At 38.6% G+C, this 19,175-nt stretch overlaps 1 protein-coding gene across 39 annotated transcripts in view; it reads left to right on the top strand.

The window, feature by feature from the left end:
• The window catches only part of EYA4 (EYA transcriptional coactivator and phosphatase 4), a 155,693-nt gene that overhangs the window by 68,125 nt on the left and 68,393 nt on the right, over positions 1-19,175 (top strand). For 35 of the 39 annotated variants that reach the window (XM_065057037.1, XM_065057029.1, XM_065057047.1 and 32 more), the window contains one exon: positions 12,091-12,140. The exons of 2 other annotated variants lie outside the window; for them this stretch is intronic. In XM_065057037.1, the coding sequence (XP_064913109.1) occupies positions 12,091-12,140 (50 nt within the window). Of the gene's footprint in view, positions 1-11,262; positions 11,326-12,090; positions 12,141-19,175 lie in introns of all 39 variants that reach the window. 2 more of the 39 variants (XM_065057043.1, XM_065057024.1) reach the window with 1 other exon arrangement.

Consider the following 19,175-nt stretch of genomic DNA (forward strand, 5'->3'; position numbering starts at 1 on the left):
TAAAACTGAAGAAAAAGGACAGCTGTTCACTGTAAATGCACAGGCGATTTACTCGGTAATTTTCAAGGTGGAATGTGATGTGCAATTTTTTATTACCGTCTTCTATTTCCACTTTTTTTCCCAGTTTTGAACATACTTTGTAATGTAAGCATTTGTATACATTTTAAGTAGGTGGTTTTAAATGGAGTAGCCTTAATGCATTGTACAAAAAATACTAGTGTTGTAGCCTTTACTAGTGTTGATGCCTTCAGCTTGGGCTGTTTTCATAGTGGAAATTTTTTGTTTGTGTTCAGATTCATAGATATTATCTGCTGAAAAGTCATATATTTATGGATTAATATCTTTGATCTGCTACCACAGGGGGATCTGCAGCAGGGGGGGGTGTTTCTTTTTTATACTTTTTAAATTGTATTTTAATACCATTTTAACATGGTCTCCATCTAATTCCCATCTTCCACAATGTCCACAGGACTCTTCTAGCTGATAATGGGTAGGCAGGTGCAGAGCTAAAATCGTGGTCATATTACCTGCTCATATTACCTTGTTCATCCTCCCTGCAACCTGTCTTCTTACTCTGTCCACCTGTTGCCTTCTGGCATTAATTGAGCCCCTCATCCCACAAAAGCATGTTCACATACCTTCTTTATCCTGCATTGTTTTGGTGAAGGTAATGGGCCTAATCACTATGTTCCTTTTTAGACTTAAGCTTAAATCTTTGTAGGCTTCTCCCAAGCTTGACAAATCTTAAGCTTAGGGAGTGCCTTTTGCTAGAGGACTGAATACAACATGGCCTGAGTGAGCCCTTGCTGTTACGCTCACTGCTGTTGAAGCGAGGTGAAGGCACCACTGGAAGCCCATGGAAGCCTGGGTGGGACTGGGTCATCTTCTGCAGTTGTTGCAGTTAGTCCCAGATCTCAGTACCTGTACTTTACATGGAGGTACTCCTGCCTTTCAGGGTTGTGAAGGAGAGCAGCGAACAGTGACTTATAATCAACAACTGTTGATTATTTCAGTGAGAAAGGGCAAAATTGTCCTGGCAACATTTAGCGCAGGAGTTTTACTTTTTTTCTTGTCAAATACGCTGGAGTTCAACTAGAGCTGAAGAAGCCAATGGTGTGGAGTGATCCTTGCTGCAGCTACAGTCAAGCCTCCCCTTTTCTGAGTCTGATCACAGGAAACCTACCCGATGGCCAGTTACAAGATCCTTTAATTGAAACTGACATTTTAGAGCATATACAGTAGGAATTCAGCTCAGGATGTAGAACTGAATTGTTGTATTAAATAAGTCAGATGATCTTCTTTGATCTGTGAGTAATGGTCAGTTAAATTTTCTTGTCTTTTTGGTACTCTGTGTCATATACGACACTGTCCACTGAATACAGTCATCTCTCCCAACAGACAAAGATGGATCCAGAAGACAGAAGTGAGTTGAATCCTTCTTAATGGGCACATTGTAACGAAAAGCTGCAGTACAGCAGTAGTTTTTCTCCTTTTCTGGAGGACATCTACAAGGATCAGCATTTCTTCTGATTCTGTATGACATGCATGGGCTGGACTGGTCATACAGCATGAGTTGTGCTGTCAGACACTGCAGCTGATACAGGGATCTACCATTACACCTGGCTCATATACCTATAGCTATATATGCTTCAGGCCAACAATGAAGAAAAGTTGGCTGAAAGTGTACCTGAGCAAGAGTAAAAGTGGCACTGGTGAATGAGTGGCTATGCTTGGAAGACCTTGTGTCTACCATGTTGTCTTTAATAGTTCAGGTTACAACCTAGGAACTTTCTCTGGATGGTTGATAAACTAATTTGTCGTGTAGCTGAATCCATATGCAATGCTTTAAATGTTTCCCAACTATTCCATCCCATTCCGTCAGACCATGATATGAGTCAGGTATTCATTCATTATTAAATGGGCAGGACTTTTATGAAGACTTTGGTGCTTAAAAACTAATTAGTATAAAGCTCATATCAAGTCAGGGTATTGTGGATATACCAGATGTCTCTTCTTTTTTCCACTAAATGACATTTCCTCAACTTTTTGAATATAGTTCAAAACCACAGTCTTTGTTTTTTAAGTCCTTTTAACTATGGGATGAAGAATGCAGCTGATATGTACACTCCTCCAAGACACAGAGGATGGTAAAGCTTGTGGTATTGTACACATTTCTTCCTCAAGGCTGACCCAGTACTTGGGAATGGATTCTTAGTGGAGCTAAGGAACCAGAGCTTGTTAACCAAAAGTAAGACACATTTTTGTGAGCTGATCTCTTAACCTTAGCACACAACAATACAGAAGACAGACAAAAAGAATACAGGGAGAGAAAAAGGACTTCTGTGCTAAGCCAGAATATTTTACATATATGTGTTTCACCATCTGTGGTGAGGGTGAGTATTTGACAGATGTGTGATCATGTTGTTGAGTATCAATATGCTTCTAGGTAGAAACCAGGATACTGAAGAGCAGAAAGGAGGAGATGACCAACAAGGCCTTTTGTTTACATTTCCACTAAGTGAGAGGTAGAAAAGCTGTGACAAGTGTTCTTTGGTCTTAAGAGGTAAAGGCAAATTATTTTCTGATGAGGCAAAAGAGAGAAGTTGTCCGTTGTTACTGGGGAGGTTGGTATGTAAGCTTTTGGGTGAGCTCAGGGAAAACTGGGTCCCAAGTAGGCACCAGCATTCTCAGAACAGAGAGGCACCTTGCAGCAGAGATACTTGCTTGTGGTAGAGAAGTCAGCATTAGAAGTAGAAATATGCCGTATTGTTGCATATACAAGATGGTTTCCTCATGAAAAGAAAACAGCATGTTTTATTATGCTTTATGGCACGGTACTATATGCCTTTAACAAAATAGCTTGAAGTATTTGCATGATGTATTTGCAACATGGCCAAGTTAACAAAGCCATAGGAGCATTAACTTTTGAACTTCCTGACTTTCACTGTGTTAAATTTCAGCTTCAAAGTTTACTTTTTTTTTTTTTCCTTTGCATTTGTTGGCCCTGGTTAGTTTTGAGAAGCGAGAGGAAAAGAAAATACATTCAGGTTTTCTGAGGTGGCACCGAATCGTATGCATATGATGGGAGATGACTTGCTATTCCTTTTAATATTAAATCATCACTCCAAAACAGTTTTGGTACACCTAGTTTGTTTATGATTTTTCTGTGGAGCTAGGGAATCACAAGGCTTAATCTGGAAATCTTTGCACAGTGTGGCTCTTCTTCTGCGTCTCAGTACGTTTTTCTCCTGAAAGGAGATCAGTGGTATGTGGGAATACTGAGATTTGAAAAGAAGACACTTAAAACTAATAAAAATAGTGTGATTACAACAAATCTGGGGAATATCATGGGGCCAAAACTAGTGTGAAAACAGGAAGTGTTTTTCCATGTCTAGATGAAGAACAGTACTTCTAGCTGATTTCCAGTTTGGAGGTACCAGGGAGGCACCAAGGGTATACTTGCAGATTCAGCTGCAGTGACACATGCTGCTATTTGAAAAGGCAAAAAAAGGCCACAGGTTTGTCTTTAGTGCTTTTTAAATAGAAAGAGAGGGAGTGAAAGAGGGAAACAAACCGCGTGAGAGAGAAGAAGATATTTACAGTGCTAGTGCTTTAGCATTTCTTCCTGAATCTGACTAGGACAATAAAAGAGCAGTTCCCAGCTCCAGACTGGTGGAGCTTCTCTGTATTTGCAGCTGCTGAATGAGGAACTAGCTCCTTTTCTTTCTTTCTTTTTTCCTTTCTGGGAAGGGAGCCAGCCTGATGGCCCATCCTCCAAGCTGGGCAGGGGAAAGTGTTCTGTGAGCTCCGAGGTATTAGGTAACTGCAGGCTGAAACAAAAAGTGCTATTGTGGTGTGGCATTTGCCCTGCCTGCCCCACCAGTTCAGGGAAGGCATATTTCCCTCTTTCATCTAACACAAACAAGCAAAAAGGAGAAAAAGAATGCCATTTTTTTTCCCACAGTGCATGTATAAATGCATTTCAAAATGTAGAAGATAGTACTTTACAGGTTGCAATTACTTAAATTATGACTTGACTGTCACACCCTCTGATATTTTTTAAAGTGCACTTGTGCCAAAAGCAATTTAAAATGTGTTTTTAAAATATTTGCAGGTATAAAAGACTTGAAAGAAGCTCTGAACTTAGTGAACCCATTAATCAGGTTGCAAAAACAAACACATAGGAAATCCTTCCACTAGTAAGAAATTACCAAGGAAGGAAAGTTTTGACCCCTGTGAATGAGAAAATCAAGGAGTTAAGTTTGTCTCAGATTTTATCAATTTATGCTCTAAATACATCTTAATGTATTTATTTACATCCTTCTGTAAAACTTTTTTAGCAGAATCACAGTTTTATATTGGATACATCTTTCTGATTTAAGTAGCTTGTTTCAATGCTAACTGTGCAGTATTCCTGAAAGAAACTATCATTATGATCTCCTAAATACGAAAAAGACATGTACCTGTATTAATTAAATACCTATTTACTTTACTTTCTATGTACTGTGCACACTAGCAAGGGCTCTGGGGTGTTGCTACTTGCCATCCCAGCCTGGTGAAATAAGACCTAGGGGACAGCACAGCTTTGCAGCCTCTTGGGCTGTCTGTGGTTCTGTTTGGTTCCCCTCAAAGGTTCATCCCCACTGCTCTCTGCAGAGGTTTATGTGGAAAATACAAAACATTGTGGCAGTGATGAAGAGTGTCATCTCAAAAAGTGGAAGCATTTAGCAAATTAGTATATGCTTTGTAAGTGATAGCCCCTTCTTAAAATGATTAGAGCAAATGATCAGTTTGAAGAAGCTGAGGTAAAGCTTTTGAACATTTAGCAGGAGCCATTTCTCTTCATTGCTGTAGTCAGTGTCACAGATAAAGAGGATTTAATGGAAAATGTAAATGAAACGTGTGTGGGGTCGGTGGGCACTCCATCAGGGTCTGGCAGTGCTGTTCCATTTCCTTAAGGTTTTCCCCACTACTTATCTATCCTCTTCAGCAGTCAGTGGAGAGTAGCAACTGTAATTCACAATTCCTCTTGGCATAATTCCTCTCTGTCTGAAATAGATGACTACTCTAGGAGAGCTGAAGTACATCTGTATCTTTCTGTTAGATGTAAAGGAAGCCTGCGGTGACAAGCCGAGATAGATTTAAAGCCTAAACCACAGGTATTTGATACTAGATTTATCCCCTCTGGTTTATTTTAATTGCAAGTTAGATGTACACCACATAGCGTTGCAGACCAGAGTTACTATTCTATTAGTCTAGGGAGAGGTGAGGGTGACAGGAGCATAGCAATGAGACATTTCATCATGAACATGTCTGTCTTAGGAAAGGTTTGCATGGAAAATAGAAAGAAGTAACGGTGGAACAGCAGTGGCTTCCCCTGTTCCCATCCCTTCCTTTCAGCCCTGCGCTGTGTGAAACATTTGAAACTTCCACCCAATATCCATAGTGTTCTTATTCCTCCCACCGCTTAAAGACATGGAAAAGTATCTGTTGTCTTCAAATATGAAGTCTTATCCACTGTGCTACATAAAATACAAAGGTCAACTTCATCAGATTGCTTCCATACTCAAGCGTTTTAAGTAATTTGCACTTTGATTAAAAAAAAAAACAAAACAGCATATTCAAAACTTGATCTGTTTTGATTAGAGTTGTCAATTTTAGTTGACAGCATAACAATTTCATTACTAAGAAAATGGAAGAGGCTATTGAATAGCTAAACCTAGTTTAGGAGATGAGCTGAAAACTACTGAGAAGTAGCTCATATACCCTTTAATTTTAAAAAATATTACTTTAATAGTGAATTAAATTCACCCTGTAATGAAGTTGTTTCCTGTAGCATGATTTTCCTCATTCTTCCGTTGTAACTGGACCTAATTTTAGATCTGCTGAGATATGATAAATCCACCTCAGGCTACAGTTTGTTACTAAATCCCACCACTGTATTTTTAAGCTAGCCTTTGCCCTGTTTTTGTAGGTCAAGATAATGTCATTAGTTGTTTTATGTTAGTGATGAAGGGTGTCATGGTAGCAAAGGAAATCTTTGTTATGCTAGGCATTGCACAGACTGTGCTATGTCTCTGTGCTAAGGATTTTGTTGTCGAGGTGGTTATAAAACTACATGTAAACAGTGTCAAAGTCAGTATCTAAAAATATTTGAAGGAGAAGATACTTTCTTTGCTTCTCATTCCCATAGCAGTGTCACAAACATCTTGAACCATATTCATCTCATATGGTTCCATAAAACTGTTCCTCTGAATGCCTCATCCTCTCTTAGGGCCATTCCACAGGCATGGTCCCTTTCCCTGCACAATGAGTAGAAGCTGATGAGCTCTCACCAGGGTAATTTCATGTGGAGAAGCATCCAGACAGTAGAAGTGTGCTTGTTCTGCCCACACTCCAGACCCATCAGAAATGCCATCAGCACAGGCTTAGCAAACACTCACATGTGCTTGGAGATATCTGGGTCTGCAAAAAGTACTTTCCCTCTTCATTCTTCTCTTTTTCATGTTAGAGCTTCCATAGTTTCACCATGCAGAGCTGCTTCCTCCAGACCCAAAGGCTACTCAATCCTATTGCACACCTGCCAATTTGGGAGGGATGCTCAAGGCCATGTTTGATGCAGTAGATGAGGGAGCTCAGCAGATTCATTGCCGGAATAATGTGCTGCTGATGTTGCAAGATTTTTCAGCAGTACTTATTGTGTTAGAAGGTATTTATCACCTCTGTTGCATTATGAGTTTAATACCATGAGCGTATGTGCGAGAACAGCTCATAGAGCAGGAGCAGTTCATAGTTTAACATCTAGAGTAGCGAGGTCCAATAAAACCATGTTAAAAGGATGTTAATGTTGCAAAGAAAAACATCAGAAGCAAGGAAATGCCAGAATTAATATGGCCTGTGGAAATTCAGTCTCTTATGCATTATGGTGCAGCTCTTATTACATGCCATGCTAGGCTTTCCAGGAGATAGCTGCTTTTTCGAGTGCATGTGTAGTTAGATTTTTGTTGTTATGTTCCTCAGCCTATATTTGTTAAACATGAAACATCCAAACTCCATACTTAGTATAAAATTGTTCACAGTGTAAATATTTCTCATATACATGAAATTAAGAACTTTAGAGTTTAATAAATGCATTTCTCTTTTACAGTATCTCATACAGTATTCCTATTTGAAATCTGCCAAACTAGGGCAGATATGAAGGCAGAAATTGCACTGATGGTTTTTTCTGCAATTTGAGTCAAATTAGACTGTTATTTTTCTGGATAGACATAACATTTATACACTATCTTTTAAGTTCAAGGTATAGTTTTCCAGCTTGGACTATTAATTAGGCCTGCAGTGCAGCTGGTGTAACAGAACTAGCCTGTTATTCTGGGCAGACTGGTGGCTAAAGACTTCACTAGTGAGTTTCATGGGTATTTGATGAATTCTCAGGCTTGTGTTCATGGCTAGTCCCAAATCTAATTAGAGGAAAGGAGAGCAAACTGTGGTATGTTGTCCCGTCCCAGGCAGCCCCCATACTTTTCTACTGTCCACACCGCTATGTCTGCCATGTTTTTTTCACCTGGCTTCTGCCCTCCTCTAATTTTGCCCCCTGCAGATCTCATGCTCCTTTAACCTCCCAGCTTCCATTTCCTCTCCCTGTTCCTGTTTCTCGCCTGTTCTGATGGATATTGGAGTCTACAGGGTTTTCCTGTTTCAGGATGCTGCCTGGGTACCTGCAGGGTGGGAGATGGGACTGGTAGAGCAAAGAGGGACAGTTTCTCTAGGTCAGGTGCTTTCCTGATGCCACGAGGGCTCCTGGCACTCAGGAGGAACAATCCTGAGTCTTACTTAGTGCCAGCACCATTGAGATGGAGAGTATTCGATGCAGACAGGGTCTTCAAAAATTCAGAAGCCAGACTACCACAGGAGTCCACTAATGATGTGAAAACAGGGCTTTTTGGAACCTTAGAAACTGAAAGGAATTTGGGCACCACTTCACATAGGAACGGTGCACCTTGGACTCTCCCTCTTACCACTTTTGGGATTCTGCCTGCAAACTTGCAGGCACTAAAGCTGCTCAGCAGCATGGTGGCGTGACTTTTAAAATATGAACACAATGGCATGTTTTCTCAACAATTTGGATTTAAGGATTTTTAACTGAAAGGTTTCAAACACTTTGTGGTAGGCAGCCAGTGTAGGACATTTCAACGCAGCTTGGCAAAATTCAAAAACAAGCGAAACTAGTATCTTACTATTCTTGTGAAAGATTCTCAACATGCATATAACTAAAATTATGAGAAAACCTGTGTAAACAGAGAGAAAAAAAAAAGGAAAACAGAAAAGTAAAGAAAAATGTTCTTTTTATAGCATTTAACACATGAGAATGTAAGTAAATGTGGTGTTAGTGAAAGTTAATTATTTTGAAAACAGTCAGCAAGGCAGATTAAGAGGAGAAACAGTGTAGCTGAAGAAAAGGGAAATAATATTTAGTCTTTGATCAAAAGTTTTCACAGTGATTTTCTGTTCACCTTCAAGGGTGGAATAATTTTATGAATAACAAAATGTGTTTTGCTACTTGAGTAGCCCTGAAGAGCAACAGTGTTCATTCCATATGACCACTTGAAAGAAAATCACATGCCTGTTTCTCTTTTAAGAAATAGAATTTTTATTTCTTAAATCTTTTCTCTTGGAGACGGACCCTTAAGATACACAATGAAGTTTACCTACAGCCTTGGAGGAAAAGTCAAGTCCATACTGTGTGCATATGCTACACATTTTCTCAGAAAATGGTCATAGACTATCTGTGTCATTTATATATCAAGCTGAAAACCTGAAATATTCTTATTTTTAAAAATATTTTGTTTTGATTACAATATTATTGAATACAGAATACCTTTTTTTTTCCTCAAGTTTGTTCCATCTCACAAAGGGTGAGTCTTTTTGATACAATCAGTCTGTGGCTTTTCTGCTACTTCCTTTTAAGGTATTCCAAAATTTGCCTTTTGTTGTTGTTGTTGTTGTCCATTTTGTTTTTATATTTACCACACAGAGCATAATCTTACAGTCATTTAATTCAGTTACTTGGTAATGTTGGTCAAAGCAAGATGCAGTAGTAGTGTGAGCAGGGGTAGGACAACTCATCTGTGAGCACCCAGATATTACTTAACTGGGAAAAAAAGTGCTTCTCATCCTTGCTCCGGAAAATCAGGGCTCTAAATATATTGTATATGTTAAAAGTGCTTGGATAGCATTAGTGTATGTTTGAATTATCTTTGGGCTTCTGTGGTAACTGCCCACCAAAGGATCTGCCATCACTTTGCAAAATCAGGGAGCTGGGATGTGCTGGGTGATTGTCAGACTCTCCAGCAGCTGGTTGAAGTCACTGATTGAACTTTCCTGACCTGGGGAGTGAGATCTGAGCTCCACTGCAAATATGACAGACAGTGCTACTGGTGGCAATGACATGAATAACAAAGGAATTGGAAAGGAATGTATAAATGCCAGTATATTTAAACAGCAAGGAGACAGCAAAAATAGCCTGGAAGGGAGTATATGCTAAAGGGACAAAGAAAAGGGAACTTTACTAGGTTTTAAATAAATTAGATGCATTTATATTTTTAATTAATTTTAATTATGCTATGTTATTGTATTTTACAATTTCTAATTATATTTTATAGTTCTAAATATATTTTTAATTATTTTAAACTATATTTTCTATGTAAAATTAAACTATAATTTTCCCAACCAAGTTCCTCAGTAACACAGTTGAAACAATCTGCTACTGAAAGTACACACTTCCTGTGCTTCAAGGAAGGGCTGTTTCAATTTCAGTGTCATTGAATGATTTTGAAATTATTTCTTGAACAGTTGCCTGTGATGTTGACACTTAGTACACTAATTTGAATAAATATTTATGTTGCTTGTATATTCGTGCACATTGCAGGCCTTTTTCTTGGTACTCAAAGAATCATAGAATTATAGGATCACAGAATGTCCTGAGTTGGAAGGGGCCCACAAGGATCCTTGACTCCAACTCCTGTCCCTGCGTAGGATAACCCCACAGACACCATGTGTCTGAGGGCATTGTTCAGTCTCTTCTTGAACACTGTCAGGCTTGGGGCCGTGACACCTCCCTGGGGAGCCTGTTCCAGTGCTCCACCACCTTCTGGGTGAAGAACCTTTTCCTAATGTCCAACCTAAACCTCCCTGGCACATCTTTTTGCCATTCCCTTGGGTTCTGTCATTGATCATCAAATAGAAGAGTTCGGCACCTGCCCTTCCTCCTCCCCTTGTGAGGAAGCTGTAGACTGTGATGAGGTCTCCTCTTAGTCTCCTCTTCTCCAGGCTGAACAAACCAAATTACTTTAGCCGCTCGTCATACGGCTTCCTCTCCAAACCCTTCACCAACTTTGTAGCCTCTTCCTCTGGTCATGTGCTTATATTTCAAGTATTTTACTGTATTTCAGACCTAATGTTACTTTAATAACAATTTTGTGAACATAGTACTGTAGCAAAGATGTTTGCACATGAATATTTATGAGACACTGCCTGTGAGCTGTGGGTTTACATGAGCCTTCACTGTCTCTCATCCTAAGATGCTGCACCATCACATCTCCATGACAGACTTTGTCTACCAAATCCATGGAGTAGCACATTAGGAACAGTGAGGAAACAATCCAAGAGGAGGAAGATGAGTGTTGATGAAACTGAATAATTGGATAGGTTGAAAAAAGTTTTGTAGTGAAAAAACAAGCAAAACATAATATTGAGAAGATCCTTTGTGTTTGCTACTTTTTTAGTGTTTCAGATAACACTTGTTAAAATAATAAAGATGGTTTTAAGTTACTGTCATGGAGAAATTTTCATTATTGCTACTGAAAACTGATTTCTATGAATAACCATGTATGCAGCCATCTTGTTTTTTTCAGTATCTAGAACACAAATGAAGACTAAAAATTACCAGATATAGAACCAGGCTTGTACTCAGACATCTATGAGTGATGTTGCATGGCATGCAGTTGAGGTATTTAAGGGAAATACATAACATTGTCCTAATATTTTTTCTGTTGGAGTTGGTGAGTAATTTGCCAATCACTTCAATAGAAGTAAGTCACAGCCACATTTTTTTTCCCTGAAATGCTTTTAAAGTAGCAAAGAAGTATAGAAGAATCTCTTGGTGCAAGATATTCCCCAAAACTCTCATTGAATACTTGCTGATTGTAATGAGAATGTTCTTTGTATTGTGTCAGTCTCATCAAGTGCCAATGATGTTTCTAGGTGGCTTTAAAAATGGAGTTCTGAAACCTCCCACACAGCCCTGGATTCTGCATTAACACACAAGTGAGCAAAATGTTTCTTTCTCTGCTGAAAGTACAAGAAATTTAGATTACCAGGAGGTACAATTAAATTTTTGCAGGAAATCCTGAAGATCCCAAGGAGACACCTAGGCTGCAAGAGAACAGTTTTCTATTTTTATTTGAAAGTCATGGATTTTTTTTTGCCTTTAATTAGCTAACAGCAATGTTTTGCAGAGATTAATATGGAAGTTGAAACACCTTTTATGTGGTTGTGTATTGCAAATATGTGTGGAAATGGCGTGTGTGTTCTTTGATGCATTAGGAAAACAGAGTTAACATACAGTTAGCAGATTCACAAAATGAAAGTTAACTTATGAATTATTTAGCTAACACTGCGCTTTGCCCCAGAATCTGGTGTTTATTATTGCGAGCTTTAGCAGGAAACAGAAGCAGTATCAATTGGGGAAACAGTTTTAAACGGAGCTGAGAACACTATGGCTTTCTCGTTTCCAAGTGGGGAACCAGGCTCTTTGGTTTCTTTGTTCCTGGTTAGACTACTCCCAAGCTATTTTAGCCAAACATTTTACATGCTAATGGAGCCTGGGGAAGTGCAGTTGGCAGCTGTTCATGGGATAATAATGAAACACACTGTTTAGTACTGCATACTGCTGCTGTAAAATGCGGGAAGTTTTATAGAGATCACGGTGAGCTGAGCTTGGATCCACTTTAAGCACTGTAAAGTGGGTGAACTGTGAGCAAGGAAGTTGTGTTTCAAGTAAGAGTAACTGGCGCTCCTTTGCTTTTGCAGGTAAAGAAACCGTGTACAGAGTCAGATGGTTCAGAGCCACAGAACCCCAGGTATGGTATCGGAGGAACACACCGACTGACCGCAGGGTGGTGTTGGGTCACGAGGCGCCGCCGCGCTGCACACACACATAGCGTCAGTGTGTGACAGTCCTGTTTTGCAAAGTACAAATGGTTGGGTCAGTTTTCCTGGTTTTCACTCTGGAAGGGTTTTTTTTTCCCCTTTTCCCAGGTAAAGATGCAAGCTAGCATTTAGGTTGTGGAGTTTAGATGCTGCCATAATGCTGAATTGTCATCCACAGTTTAAAAAAAAGAATAATCCTATTAAATTGTGTAGGGAAATCTATGTAATCAACTCTCACTTCATTTATTGGTCTTCTGCATACTTGTGTGTTGATGTTTACTGATAATACAGTCTATTCTCAGTATGGGCAGTTCAGTCTTTATTTGGGAAAGCTCACCTTTATTAAAACTTCTTTGGTTATACTTATGAAAAACATTCCACTGTGTTCCTACATTGGAAAGAGGTCGTACATTCTTTTAAAAAAAAAGCTTTTTCAAACACAATCTTTGCTAATTTCATGAATATGGAAAAATGGATTTCACTATTTTTCCCTATTTTGCACATGTATGTACTTGTACATATAATTTTGAGCAGGCGAAGTAGTAATTGTTTTAGATATATCATTAAGCATGCACCTTCCTGTTGATTGACAAGCTGTTGAGCTACAGTAGATGATTTTATTCAGTTTTTGGTAGTTTACCATGCTTTTTTTTTCTGTCTTTGTCTTGCTTCTGTTTAGAAGACCAGTTTCAGTTTCACAAAAATTCAAAAGCTTTAGTTGTGAGGAGAGAGCCACAAAACAAACCTGACATCACATTAACGTTGTGATTAAAACTCATAAAAGTGAATTAATTAAAATCTCATCCTTAATTATGTCTCTGTACCACTGTTGCAGTAGGATCCTCTGGGGGTCACCTGTAATAACCAAGGCCAATATGATATCTGTGACTTAAGCTGTGCACCATCGGAATTTCTTTGATTAGCTCATGTCACTTATTAATACAATAGATCCTTTAATTTAATTTGATAAGAACAGATTCTATGTAAGGGAATACAAAATGCAATGTCCAAATACGCTTTCAGTGAAGTCAGTAGCAGTTTTGCCCTGGACTTCAGTGAAGTCATGTTTTCCTCTTCAGTCCTTGTTTAATAACTTCTAAATGAAAAATATATCTGCTGTGCTGCTGCTTTAGATTAAAATTTGTTATAAAGGTCAAACTTTTTCCAAGTACTTTGATGGCATGGAGAATGCCAACTTAGCAAAACAATTGTGCATGTGCATATTTTGAAGTGTCCTGCTTGTCCAAATGAGACTGTTATATCTCAAGTCTTTAAAAATTATGGAGTCCATAGTCTGATGTAGTTTCATCAGACAATGATATTGCAACAAACCTGGGGACGTAGAGTAAGATGCACTGTCATTATCTCTGCACATCAGGAAATTTCTTATGAGCTGTAGTTGAATTCCAAGTTAAAACCAAATCTGAAGAATAGGGTACTTTTCTCTCCCAGGTGCAAAAAGGAACCCATGTTACGAATAGTCAATCTGGATGCTAAATCTGGTATTTTCATTTTTTTAAGGTGCATTTTCAGTCTAAAATACTTCTCAAGCTCCGTGGCCTCAGTTTGTGGAATTATCAGATACAGTTGAGATTAGTGTTCCTGGCCTGAGCATTTGCAATGCTACATATACATCCTGAAGCTGGATTTTTAGGTCAGATCTCGATTTGCGATGTGACTCTGGTCTTGCTGGGAAATCTCTGACAGACCTTTGGCTGGAGCGGTGCTAGCAGGCACCATGAGGCACATAGAGCTTTAAAGCCTGGAGCAAGGTAACTCTTCTCTAAACAAGACTTAAGTGAAAACATTGCACATAAAATGAAACATCAGCATAAAAATGAATGCTGGAGACACACAGCCTTACAGAATAGCTCCTGGCTTGGGACCTAAGGCCAATATCATTCATTTATTTAGCTAGCTTTATAGTCTGTTGGTTTTGGATTTGAAACTATTACAATAAATGCAGATGGAAAGTGTTTTTACAGTAGGGAAGTAATTAAATTGGGTGTGGGAATTTGTCAGGAGAATTCTTGGAGTGACATGTGTATATCAGCAGATTCTTTGTCTTGCTTGGCCTTGGTTTGTCGTTTAGAAAGAAACGTTCAAACTGCAGATGTGACTAGTAATTTTTTAAGGGAATTTACTAACCTATGCTGCGTATTAAAAAGTGCTTTCCAGAAGCATCCAGCTATATATGCAGTGTAAATCGACCACTGTCAGCATTTACTTACAGAAGATGGTTGTGATCTTGACAGACAGGTAAACTATGCAGGCGGAGAGGGAATTATAGTTTTGAAGTTGTGGTGGATAGGTGAGTTGTAAACACAAAAGGAAACATCCATGACTCTTCAGCACCTCTGTCAAAAATTTTGATTCACAAACGACTTTGCCTTACAAAGAGAGTTATTTTGCCAAATCCCTATGAACTGGTTGTGAATGCTTCTTTTTATCCCCAGATGTTTAGATATTATGCCTAAATGGTGGTATTATATCTAATTATGGTGGTATTGTGGCTGTATCAATATTATGACATTCTTTCTCCATAATTTTGTAATAAAAATCAAATTCACTCTGTAAGTCTGGATAGCCTTGAAAAATTCTTACAGCTTTTTGGAGCCACTGATGTGTGAGACAGAGGCACAGTAAATGGTTAGAACTTGCCAACAATCATACTATAGGTCTGGACAAGACAGGAGTACAACGCATGGGTGACGACTCCGGCACACTGACCCTGTATCAAATTCACTACTGAGTTTAGGAAGAGATGTTCCTTTGTTCAAGGTCTACAAATACATGATTGCTGTTCATTTTGTAATATGGTGGGTATACTTAAAAATGGTACCAATTTTGAGTACGCTGAAGGGCCCCTACATTAGGGCAATGAAGCCAGTGAGGGGTCTGGAGCACAAGTCTTATGAGGAGTGACTAAGAGAACTGGGGTTGTTTAGCCTGGAGGAAAGGAGGCTGATGGGAGACTTTGTCACTGTCTACAACTACCTGAAAGGAGGTTGTAGCATGGAGGGTGTTGGTCTCTTCTCCCAAGTAGCAAGTGATAGGACAAGAGGAAATGACCTCAAGTTGCACCAGGGAAGGTTCAGATTGGATATCCGGAAAAATTTATTCACAGGAAGGGCTGTGAAGCATTGGAGCAGGCTGCCCAGGGAAGTGGTTGAGTCACCATCCCTGGAGATGTTTAAAAGACATGTAGATAAGGTTCTTAGGGACATGTTTTAGTGCTAGAGTTAGGTTATGGTTGGACTCAATGATCTTAACGATCTCTTCCAACCAAAATGATTCTATGATTAAATTTAATGTCATACAAGAATTGCTGGTCTAGTGCCGTTCACGAAAGTTAGCTTGTTTGCAGTTATTAACAAGCTCAGTTGTTAGACAGATAATCAAATAAGCCATTTTAATTCTAATAAGGGAGCATTTTGTTGCCTTAAAACTTGTAAGCTACACTTACAGCCTCATACACCAAGACCTTGCTGTGTAAATTAAACACTTGAATATATGTGATTCTGAGGCCTGGTAACACAATAAATACCAAGTCCCAGACTTATGCTTACACTCAACTACATTGTGTTAGGTTTGGCCACACATTCCAGGTCAGCTTATTTTTTTGAGGCAACAGACTGTTTGATGAACACATCTCTGCTACCCCCGAATTCTCCTTTCCTTCCTACCAGGCTCGCCAAAGATTCCTCTGTAGGACCATCAGGAATCAAGATCTGCCAACAAATGTTGTGTTTGCTGGGCTATAAAATAAAATAAGGAGGAGAGAAATGAGGTGTGGGAGAGGAAGACCCTACAAATGGAAATTTAGCAGAGTCTTCTGCTGCTTCCTCAAAGTCCGTTGGTTATAGGAAAAAAATCATGGAAAGGATAGAATAGTCTACAGAAAAGTGAGGAGATTTTTCTGACAGTTGAGACAGTTCCTTTTTTTTGTTTTATTTTTTTTGAGGGGTAGAGAAAAATAGCCATGTATTTCATATACTTCCCTTCTTTAAACTACGATATTTATATTATGAAGATGATCTATAGGGGGAAAAAAGGAAAACTTGAAGATTTTGACAAGTAGTTTTGTAAGTTAGGGATGAAAGTTGTGTCAAAAAGACATTACTTGTTTATACATAGAAGGGCAATGGATCTTTACATTGCTAAGTTAAAGCTAAACTCTGTGGAGTGAAAAAAAACCCTCAATTTTTGTTGATTTTGTTTTTCTACAAAGCTATGGATCAAATATCTCAAGCTGTATCCATTCTTACTGACTTGGCTTTTCCTTTATGTACATTTTTTGTATTTCTAAAAACAAATGGAAAAGAAGCCACTTGTAACAAATCATCCCTTTTCAAATGTTATCTGATGTTGTAAGAAGAGTATAATCAGGGGCATTACAGCTATTGTGTAAGTACCAGCTAGACAATATTTTTTGCTATGTGTTGCTGAAGTACAAATTCATGGTCACCGGTAAATATTGAATCATATGCACAGGCACAGTTGCCAGATAAACACAGGGAAATATTTTTGTGTTTAAAAAGCTCTCCAATATTTAAATTTAATATAGGCTTCATTGAGGCTCTTAGCATAGGTTGCAGCTGTTCAGATGATTGCTGTTCTCTTCTTCCACACCCACACTTCTCAAAAGTGCACCACATAGTAAGTTTTTTAAATGATATGAGTTCTTGTTTCTGTTCCTTCATCTTAAAAGTCTGTCTTAAAACTTCTGAATGAGAAATAGATTTTCACATTTTGTCTCATTTTAATACCTAATACCTACTCATGTTTGCTTTTGTCAGGATATGGTATGCATATGTATGTCAAGAGACAATTACTGTCATTAATGCATTCGCAAGTAAATAGATAATGTTAAATGTCAGTGAGAGCTACCACAGTTTTCACATTCAGTTCATTCGACCAAGGTTTGTTTCCTCTGCAGTTTGGGGGGCACTGTTGTGAATACGGTATTCACTATATGTACTGTACCTGAGCTACACTCATACTTTATGAGTGAATAACTGAACAGTATTCCCATGGGCATCCATATATTTAACAAAAACAAAAAGGAAAATAATGTGTGTCTTCTGTGCCTTATTTTGGACAACAAGATCATAAAAATGTTTGGTTCTCAGCAGTTCATAGTGTGTGTAAAATATGCCTGAGATTTCTCTTTCACTGACTAAATCCCTCAACAAGACCTTCACAGTCTTATTTCAGGATGATGATGGCAGTTGATTTTTTCAGTCAGGTATTGGCTTTATTTTAATGCTGTGTAATTGCCCATATTTACCAGATCTAACATTGTAACTCCTCAACCCAAATCCAAGCTTTATAGACATCTGACAGATTCTGTGATTAAGCCATTGTGCCTTTCCCATGCCTGTTTGAACATAGTTGACTCTCTGCATATGCATTCTTAGGAAAGTGAGAGCAGCAGTACCTTGTCATTCATTTGCATATCAAGAGATGAACAGCAAATGTTCGTTGTTACAAGGTGAAGGAGAGCTTTACAATTGAGCTGCCAAGCAATAAAAGCCAACAATAGCTGTGGAAATTGTCATTTAAGTTTCAGCAGAAAAAAAGAAATTATTTTGTGCAGTAAAAATGGATAAGCTCAGACTGCCGAGCTTTCATATGTGTTGTTTAGCCACGTTATGCTCCCTCATTTTCTTCTTATACATGTCTTAAAAGTTTTTTTAGAATGTACGGGTTTGTTGTCTGTGAACCATATGTAGCTGATCTTGGCTAGGAGGTAATTTAAATGCTTTTCTGAGTCAGGACTAGTGTGTCTCCACTGAATCTCACACTGTATCTCATTTGAGGAAATGAGATATTGAGAGGACTCTGCCTGATTTAGACTCTGAAGATGAGGTTCATCTAACCCTGAAGTAGATGTGTCAGGTAGGCACCTCTGAGATGCCATTTTTCTGATCATCTCTCTATTGACTATGAAGACTGTATCTCTTTGTATCTCTCTTCTCCTGAGCAACCATGCAGGTTCCACCAGCAATCCCCTGTTGCGCTGCTGATTTATTACAAAGCCAGCTAGACACACAATATGCCTAAAGGAAGTGAAAGCATTTATTTTTATTTTACAGATTCTGCTTTTCTGCAAAACTCTTCAGCTCCAGAAGAGAATACATGCAATAATAAAAGTATTCTTTAGCAAGGAAAAAACACTTTATGACTTTCTGCTAGTATTGCTTGTATTTGGGGCAAAGTACAAAGAGGAACAAATAGAGCAACAGAAATTTTCTCTGAAATGACAGAATCAATAAAGTTGAAATCGAAAGTTTGCCACAAGTAATTCTGAGAACTGGAAGAGAAAATCATATCAATGGGAGGAATAGTTTATGTCTCTCAGAATACAACATTCATGTCAGTGAGGCCACTATAGTTATAAACACTTCACCTAGGAGAAGTGTTTGGCAGGATCAAGCCCAGACTTCACAGTCAAGACAGTGGCTGGCAAGAAACATATCACAACTTTCCAATTTTAAAGTAACTATGGTGTGGAATAAGATTTCTCATAAATGCTACACTCTGAGATACACAGACTTAGCTTGCAGTCGAGTGAAAGTTTTATACAAATCTGTTTCTTATTAAAGGTTTGGTGTGTGTATTTAGTCTGCATGCCACTTAGGCAATTTGAGTCAATCAAAATAATATAGTTAGTGAGATTACTGTGCTGGTCCATGTATCTGAATGATACAGCATCCACAACTATTGCACAACAGTTGCTACAGGAGGTATGTTACCTTGCTATGTACGTTGTCTTTTCAGCCATGGAGTTTTCAGGCAGTGCAAGTCTTTCCTATTTTTAGAGTGGTCTGTGCGGTATCTCGGCCTGCTGTATGCTGATGTTTTCATTCGTTAACTCTAGAAATTCAGTCTTCTGATTGCCCAAGGCCTATTGAAGCTGGTCACTGTCTGCCCGTTGGTTTTTGTTGGCTCTGGATCAAGCC

The sequence above is a fragment of the Columba livia genome, chromosome 3 (genome assembly GCF_036013475.1).
Source record: "Columba livia isolate bColLiv1 breed racing homer chromosome 3, bColLiv1.pat.W.v2, whole genome shotgun sequence".
Taxonomy (NCBI): domain Eukaryota; kingdom Metazoa; phylum Chordata; class Aves; order Columbiformes; family Columbidae; genus Columba; species Columba livia.